The sequence below is a fragment of the Lolium rigidum genome, chromosome 2, assembly GCF_022539505.1.
Source record: "Lolium rigidum isolate FL_2022 chromosome 2, APGP_CSIRO_Lrig_0.1, whole genome shotgun sequence".
Classification (NCBI taxonomy): Eukaryota; Viridiplantae; Streptophyta; class Magnoliopsida; order Poales; family Poaceae; genus Lolium; species Lolium rigidum.
Genome location: NC_061509.1, coordinates 4,522,812 through 4,530,939, shown reverse-complemented (window position 1 = coordinate 4,530,939; position 8,128 = coordinate 4,522,812). Strand labels below are relative to the sequence as shown.

General features: G+C 48.8%; 1 protein-coding gene across 1 annotated transcript; it reads right to left on the bottom strand.

Moving 5' to 3' along the window:
• Window positions 1-830: 830 nt before the first annotated feature.
• Window positions 831-5,193, bottom strand: LOC124691204 (proteinaceous RNase P 1, chloroplastic/mitochondrial-like). Its single transcript, XM_047224463.1, has 6 exons — window positions 4,029-5,193; window positions 2,458-2,547; window positions 2,164-2,345; window positions 1,663-1,783; window positions 1,383-1,451; window positions 831-1,279 (listed from the first exon to the last, which is right to left on the bottom strand). Exons 1-6 carry the CDS (start codon window positions 5,160-5,162, stop codon window positions 1,136-1,138), a joined length of 1,740 nt encoding a protein of 579 aa, XP_047080419.1. The 5' UTR covers window positions 5,163-5,193; the 3' UTR covers window positions 831-1,135.
• Window positions 5,194-8,128: the final 2,935 nt, after the last annotated feature.

Genomic DNA, 8,128 nt, shown 5'->3' with positions numbered 1-8,128 from the left:
GATTAAATGGAGTTTGATGTGATATTTCTAATGAAATAAGGCACCAGCCCACAATGGACGCCGCGAATGCGGAGTAGTCATCACCTCCTAGCTGCTCTTCGCCAGCGCATGTGCCATCACGCGGCCAGCTGCCTCGAGGTCTTCTTTTTCTGAACTCTGTTGTGCTGCCATCTCTGAAATTATACAATACGGTTTGCTGGATGAACTTCTGAGACTGCATATTTGAAATTATATACGTTGGCTGGATGCATAAAAAACTGCACATTTGCAATTGTACAATACCTTTTAGATGAACTTCAGATATTGCGCATTTTCTGTATGATAGATTAGTAGTTATTGGAGTATACAAAGAACATGTCAGATTGCTAGAGAAAGTAGATTCTTCTTTGATGAGACTGACACTTTGTTGATGCAGTGTGAACATTCTACAAGCTTCCCACAGAAACCCATAAGCCAGCTTCCCGATAAGCTTAAACTCAATTGAAGTAACCCTGTATAGCCTAGCCTTGCAGGATTGTTTTAGATAGGGAAAACAGGGACACCAGCACACATACCTAGCCGCTGTTAGCTGCACAAATAGATAGTTTCTCAATAGAAGACCATCTTTGGATTAGAAACATACTTCATGGTAATGGCTACGTAATAGTAGAGTACATGAAGATGAAACATACCGCCAGCTGCGACGTGCTTCTTGTTAGTGTATTTATTTGGTGTGTTCAGTTAAGATTTGATCCTTGTGGGACCATCTCCGGGACTTCTCTACCACATAGTTAGCAAACTGGACTTTCGTCATCACTTCAAAATTCAATTAAAAAATGGACCTTCAAAAATAACTTTAACCAGTGGATCCAATTCATTTCACCAATCAAAATTTGGCATTCACAGCAGCACGGGAGCAGACAGTCAATTGAGACATCAATGTTGTTACAGCACAATTCTCATGGCAACTAATATCAATGCGAAACAACTTCACAATGTTGGCCAGATCCTCAGCCTCAAGAGCAGCTAACTATACGGCCTACCTATACGTCATGCTCAATCCTAAGCAAGCATAACTAGACCAGCCCAGGCCAAAACCTCAGTGTCTATTCTAATTCTGATATGAGCTCACGCACTGCTGATGAGGTTTAACAGTCTACCAGACCATCTCACTTAACCTCGCTTGGGGCAGAGCAGAGGATTTCTCCGAAGATTTCCTAGTGGCGCAAATCCACTGCCGTGGATTTTCAATGTCATCACCGGTTGTTGTCGGTACATGCCAGCTTCCGGCTTCAGATTCCTACATCCAAGGATGATAATACCATTTACTTATGCATCCATTCATGCGTTACTGGTAGCTGAGGGACGATGCATTTTTGTTGCAGAGTTAGATTAATCATCACCTGAGTAACAATCGAATAAGGAGGCGGCAAATGGAAAGCAGGACCACGACCTGAGTACGTTAGCCTGACCTGCATAGTGTAGCCTAGGGTTATTTACACTGGAAGCTTCTCAAAAAAAAATTGGAGAAGTTTTGGGGGTTCCACAGCTAAGGCTTCCAAACTATACCAGGATAACCTTTTTGTATTGTCTCATTAAACATGGAGCAGAAACTAACTTCGGAGCGAGAGACCTTGTTTAAGTGTTCATATAAAATCCAGAAAATAGAGACTTCATACAAACCTGGTGCTTTTCTTTCCATCTGGGAAAAAAACTAGTGCCAAGTAGCTGAAACAAGTGGTCCCGCATCTCATCATTCGTAACAAGCAGCGAACGGCAGCTAACAGCTGCATACAACCAATACCTGCAGAGAAAATAAATAAATGATTTGTAATGGTGGAAACTGGAAAGAGTATAGAACAATTTAGGGCTAAAGAAAAAATTCTTAAATTGGGGAACATTCATATCCCAAATCACTCCCCGACATCTCTCACCATTATGTAGTGAAATTAACAAAATACTACTCCCTCCGTCCATAAAAGGATGTCGAAGATTTGTCCAAATTCGGATGTATGCACCTAAAGAGTGTCTAGATACATCTAAATTTGGACAAACTTGCCACATGCTTTTATAGACAGAGGTACTATAGTATAGATATCACAATGCTTGCATCAGTAGAGCTACTACCTATTAGCTTTGAATGCCCTTTCCAATTGCTATCTTAAGCAGAAAACATAACCTCACCAATCATCATTGGAACCAGGAGGGGTAGCATATAGTGCTCCAGCATTTCGCCAACCCTCTAGAAGCTTCTGATTGTGTGGAAGTTTTGCAGGACCACCATTTACTCGGCTCCTATGCAAAACGATCAGTGGCAATTTCTTTGATTTAGTTATTCTTTGTATTCCATTTACAACAGAGTTCACCTACAACAAAAGAATGGTTCATAATTGGTAATGTCAGCTGTGTCCCTCGGCATGCATGTCAAGAACAATTGTACCATAGAGTTACCGCTTTGCAGAACAAACTTCTTCTTACCTGAGAAAAACTAAAAGCTTTGCTATTGTAAAGGCCGACATTAGCAGCATCAATAACAGCATCGAATGGTCCATGGCGATGGAGCCATTCCTGCAGAGACCAGGTTCTCAATTAGGCACAGAAAGCATCAACTATATAATATAAGGAGTTAAATGAAAAGTAAGAGAACAAAACATCGTGAAGCAATTTTTTTCCCGTGAGAAATGAACTTGTAGTGTACACTCAGGCCCTCAACGATAGCAGATTTCAGTCAAAACCTCAAACCAAGAGGCAAATAACATGTTGGCTGAGCGCTCATGATATTGCCACCTAGGCCTATGATGGAACATTCCATGTTAGTATGCTGCCTGAAATTTTGTGGACAAACGACGATGAGTGACCACAGTACCTGCTTTGCAACTCTTAGGTCAGGGTTCACCTTCTACTATAAGCCCATACATTAAAGTCAATGTTAAACAAACTGCATAACTTGGGACCAGTAACTCAATAATCTCTCATATGGTTACTAATGTGTCAAGCCAATTTGTTAAGCTAGTTCTTACCGAGATAACAGTCAAAGGACGCAGCTTGGCATGGATGTGTGTTACATTCTGCAACACGAGTCGTGCTAGCAAGATTTAGGAATCGATGAGTCGCTACTTGTCGCTGGGGTACCGAGAAGTAGACAAGCTGTGACTAGTCACGACTAGTCATATTCAAGTCGACATGTAGTTGAGCTGTAAATTCTAGAAAATACTAAGTAACTAGTCTACTACAATAAACATGGAGTGAAGTTAACTTGGTTTAGCCGCCTGTGGAGCCTATTGTCTTCGAAGGATCTGAGGACCTAGCTAAAGCAAGGTGACAGCCAGGTGAGAGGCGGTGGCCAGGGGAGAGGCACCCAGAGAGAGGCGGCTGGGTGAAAGTGGGAGTGCACAATCTGATTCTGGAGGGATAGGGTTCACGGGCTGGGCGCTTTTGTCCCCAGAGAAACTTGTCGGTAGACTTAGGGACACAGGCTTTTCGCGATTAGTCGTTGAATTGTCGACTTGTCGATTGACAACCTTAACTTGTCGTGTCGCTCCCTGTTGTCGATAGCCAGGTAGTAATAGGTAGAGAAGTCGCTCGACAAGTCGCAGTAAGTCGAACGACTCTTGGGTGCTAGATAACAGCTCTAATCCATTAAATTTCTCACAGAAACCCAAATTTTAATCCGTTAAATGGCCATGAGGCGAGCCACAAACAAAAGCATGAATTCCCTTTAAAATGGTTTAGCACTCCAGATTAATAAATCAGCTCTAACCATACTGAGGTCCTTCATCATCCAACATGACAAAATGGAGCCTAGAATCCTGATTCTAGCTCTTATTGGACTCCATATATGGTGTATGCTCGAAGAACTCAATGTACTAGCACTGTCATATATTTAGACATTTAGTGCCATACTTTAGAACGGTAGTGCATTATCGTTTAGCACTACTGTATAATTCTTGGCAAAATTTTAGAAAGGCGTTATATTGAAGGAAACTGCATCGGGTGCAATGATTGATGAATCAACTTGTAAGGGCAAGAGGATGGATCACACAATGTACCTGAAACCGTAGGAAATCCTCCCTGACCTCCCGCTTGCACGCCAGTTCAGTGAGCGAATTGGCAAAGGTCTCCGTCTCGGAAGGATCGATGTCTATACACACAAGCTTCTCCCCGCAACGATGGCATTTACCTTTCGTATCCATCTCGCTCCGCCCGACGTTCCACTGCCCCTTGCCAAGCCAGCCCTGGCCATGCCAGCCACCGCCCCCCTTCAGCACCCCTTCGTTGACCTTCGTGGCGTCCCACTCCTCCACCCCGGCCTCTGCCGCTGCGTCGGACCGGAACCATGCCTCGAGCACCTCGGCAGTCGTCTCACCAACCTGCCTGACGAGAGTGCGCATCCTGTGCAGCAACCTGTACACCTCGCCAGCCCTGGCCTTGCCGGCATTGACACGGAGCAGCGCGGCGAGCTCGGCCTCCTCAGGCACGACCCCTGCGGCGTCCATGTGGGCCTCGACCTGGCCGGCCCCGTCGGCGTCCCCCGCGTCGCAGTAGGCGAAGAGGGCGGGGCCGTAGGTGCGGAGGCGCGGCGGGGTGCCGATGTCGGCCATGCGACGGACGAGGGAGAAGGCCATGGCGGGGTCCCGGCGCGCGGCGGCGAGGCGGGCGACGCTCGTGAGCGTGGCCTCGTTGGGCTCCACGCCCTGCGCCTCCATCCTCGCGAAGATCTCGAAGCCGCGCTTCGCGGCGTCGGGGTCCGGGTCGGCGGAGTCACCGGCGGCAGCGTTGGAGCAGAGGTAGAGGAGGCAGTTGTAGTGGTAGATGGAGAGCGGGACGGCGGTGGCCGGGTCGAGGGCCGCGTCGTAGAGGGCGAGCGCGGTGGGGAGGTCGGCGTCGCGGGAGCACATGTCGAGCTGGCGCTTAAGGATGCCCTCGGGGGACTCGCGCGCGCGCCGGCGGGCGGCCTTGACTCCGCCGCCCCGTGCTGCGGGCGGGGAGGTGGGGGTATTGGTAGCCGGAGTCGTCGTCGGAGGGTCGTCGAGTGCGGTGGAGGTGGAAGAGTAGGAGTGGCGCCGCCGGCGGGCCAACGGGAGGGAGGAACGGCGCAGAGAGGGGAGGAGGCGCTGAGGGTGGGAGCGGAAGAGCAGGGCGGCCGTCGGGCGGAGGGCCCCCGCCGCCGCAGCGAGCCGCATCGTGTCGTCGGAGGGAGGCGGCGATGATGGATTGGACTGCCCGGCTTATCTGAACTGTTATGTCTGTCTGTCACTTGTTTGAACTTATCTGAATTTTCCTTTTTTTAGAGAATTTTTCGTTTTTTAGCTCAATCCATAGCAAGGAAATATTCTGAAATTGTATTCAAAACATCCGTGATTATCATCTGTATTAGTAACAATTTTATCTAGTTCCCAGTGCTTATATGTTAGACGAAAAAAGTGTTATGGTTTTCAATAGCCCAAATCAGTCATCAACACAAGAGGGGAGAAAAAATGCACATCTTATTATCAGATACGTGTGTGAACCTCGATCTCGTTGAGCTTACAAGTGTAACAACATGAACAATAATCATGTATTAGACCACTGGTGCACTTATTTGAAACATATTTCAGGCAGGGAAATCGTCATGTTTGTCACGTTGTTACCTCTGAAACTTATTACTCCATTTGTTTGAAATTTTGTAATCAAACCACTTATATGTTTCTTATATCATGCTTGAAACCGTCATTTACTTCTCACGTTTGAGATCTGTATGATATATTTTAGGGGTCAAATTAACTTTTGGTAGGAGTAGTTGCGTGCATAAGTAATTCTGAAGACATTTTATAAACATTAGAACATTATTTAAATAAAATCTTTACTACATTGAAAACACTTTTTCTGTTGAGACACATTGTTTGGAATTCATGAGAACATTTCATCTTACATAGATGAATAGTTTTATAGGTGCTGAAACATGTAAAACCTAGTTGCGAAGTTTAGTCGTTGCCACAGTATTGAATGCAATCGGCCTGCTTGGGCCAGCAAGGCTGATCCTTCATCGTTGCGCAGCAGAACTTGGTGCAGGTATCTGTGATATTAGGGCATCTCCAACCGGGCGACCCATCCCGCGCCCGCGCGTCCGGATGGGTCCAGCCGGACAAAAACCCGGCCCAGCGCGCGGACCCATCCCTAAAACGGATGCCCGCGGCGTCCGGGACGACGCAAACCCGGCCCAAATCTTGGCCGGGTTTGCGTGGCCGCGGACGCGAAAGGCTGGTCGCTCGCGTCCGCCCGCCGTCCGCCCTCGGCCCGCGTGTCATAGGCATAAGTAATATATTTCATTAAATAGAGAACTCATTACATTTTTTTTTAGCTACTACTTCTATCCTATACGTACGGGGCCGGCGGCCTCGCCGGCGACTCCTCGCCGGCTCGCCGTCGGGGCCGTGGATTTCACTCGACGTTGATGTTCGCCAGCGCGAGGTCCTCCGCGGCGACGGGCTCCTCCGCGGCGTCCGCCCCCTCCTCCACGGCCGCGTACCAGCCGTCCGGGGTCTCGTGCCAGCCCTCCGCGGCCGCCGCTTCCCCATCTCGCGTCACCGGCCTTCTTTGCCGCCGCCTGCGGCCGACGCGGAGCGCCTCGTCGTCGGCGACCCACCGCGAGTCCGCGCGCTCCTCCTCGTCCGTCCGCGGGAACCCGGCCCGGCGGCGAGGGAGAGCTTGGCCCATGTGGACCGAAGGGTGCGCGGCATGGCGCCGGAGAAGGTGGAGGGGAAGAGAACGGTGATGCGGTCCGGGTGAGACCGCCGCCGTCTTTTATAGCCGGCGGTCCGGCGGGAAACTTGGGCGCGAGCGCGCGCCAATGGCGTTCGCGCGCGCGGGAACCTTGGTGCGCGCGGGATCTTTCCCGCGCGTTCCACCTCCCCCGCCATGGCTGTCCCGTCGAGGCCTGCCATGGCGCGGCGCCGCGCAGCCGAAGACGAACCACGTGGCGTCTCTTTGGGTCGCCGCGTTGGGCGCCGCGTGCGACCCAAACGGACACGCGGACGCGGGGCGCTGTCCGCGTGTCCGGGCGGGCACGCAAACGGCCCAAAACGGACGGCCCAGCGCGTCCGTTTGGGTCGCCCGGTTGGAGATGCCCTTACTGCCGCAATTTCTCGCGATGCACAACTTTGGTATATAGATTTTGTCGCTGCCTACACGCTCCTGCTTGTCCTCCAGGAGATGACGACCACCGGCCCTCCCGATCTGATCTCCACCTACAGGGGCAGATAGATCATATAGGTCAGACTCTATGTGGAAAAAAAGCGAGAGATAAAAAAAACGCATAAATGCATATAATATGAAAATTACCGTGTGAGGAGATCAAGGTGAGCGTGAGGCACCCGAAGAGCACAAGGAACAAAGTTGTCCATGCCTTGGCTTGCATCTGGCCATTGAGCTTGTAGAACGCCATGTTTTGACTATTACTGATATGAATAATATATTTAGATGGATGCTAGAGATGGCTGATGTGCTCAATGAATCGTGACTTAAGCTATTTATAGATCATCTGGCAAATGACTTAATTACAGAAATAGATAAGCAAGATAAGGTAATCATTTAATTAATTGTTCCCTAATTACATTCGGCCAAAAAAAGACCGAGGTGGTATTTTATTTCTCAACAATACTATAGTAGCACGATTTTAATGTGGTCAACTACAAAAGCAATAATTTTAATGTGGAACATAATATTGGCCCTATGCTAATGATTTCCTTAATTAGATGACATCCATTCACTAGTAGAAAATGGGTCTACGGTCTCGGTCCATTTGGGTTTTTCAACCGGGACCAACCAGTCGGGACTAAAGGGTCAATCCTTTGATCCCGCCACGTGGTGCGGCTAGGGGGCTCGTGGTGGAGGGTCTTTGGTCCCGGTTCGTGAGACGAACCGGGACTAGAGGGTCTCTGCCGCGGCAGAGTTTCAGAGTTTTATATTATTCATTCAAATCTGCAATGCATACATCATTCAAGAAACCAGAAACATCGTCATGTATATATAGACATCGTCATTAAATACAATACAAGTAATGCATGTTTACAATATATAAAGCTAGGACCAAAGGTATCATATCTATTCATATCCCTAATACATATATATGAACTCCCGATGGTGTTCTCCAGTTGGGGTTATGTCCTCG

Coding starts and splice junctions, on each gene's coding strand:
- LOC124691204 (XM_047224463.1), bottom strand. CDS start 5,162: ATGCGGCTCGCTGCGGCGGCGGGGGCCCTCCGCCCGACGGCCGCCCTG. Junction 2,346..2,457: donor AAGCTTTTAGTTTTTCTCAG/GTAAGAAGAAGT, acceptor CTTTTGTTGTAG/GTGAACTCTGTTGTAAATGG. Junction 1,452..1,662: donor GATGGAAAGAAAAGCACCAG/GTTTGTATGAAG, acceptor TACACTATGCAG/GTCAGGCTAACGTACTCAGG.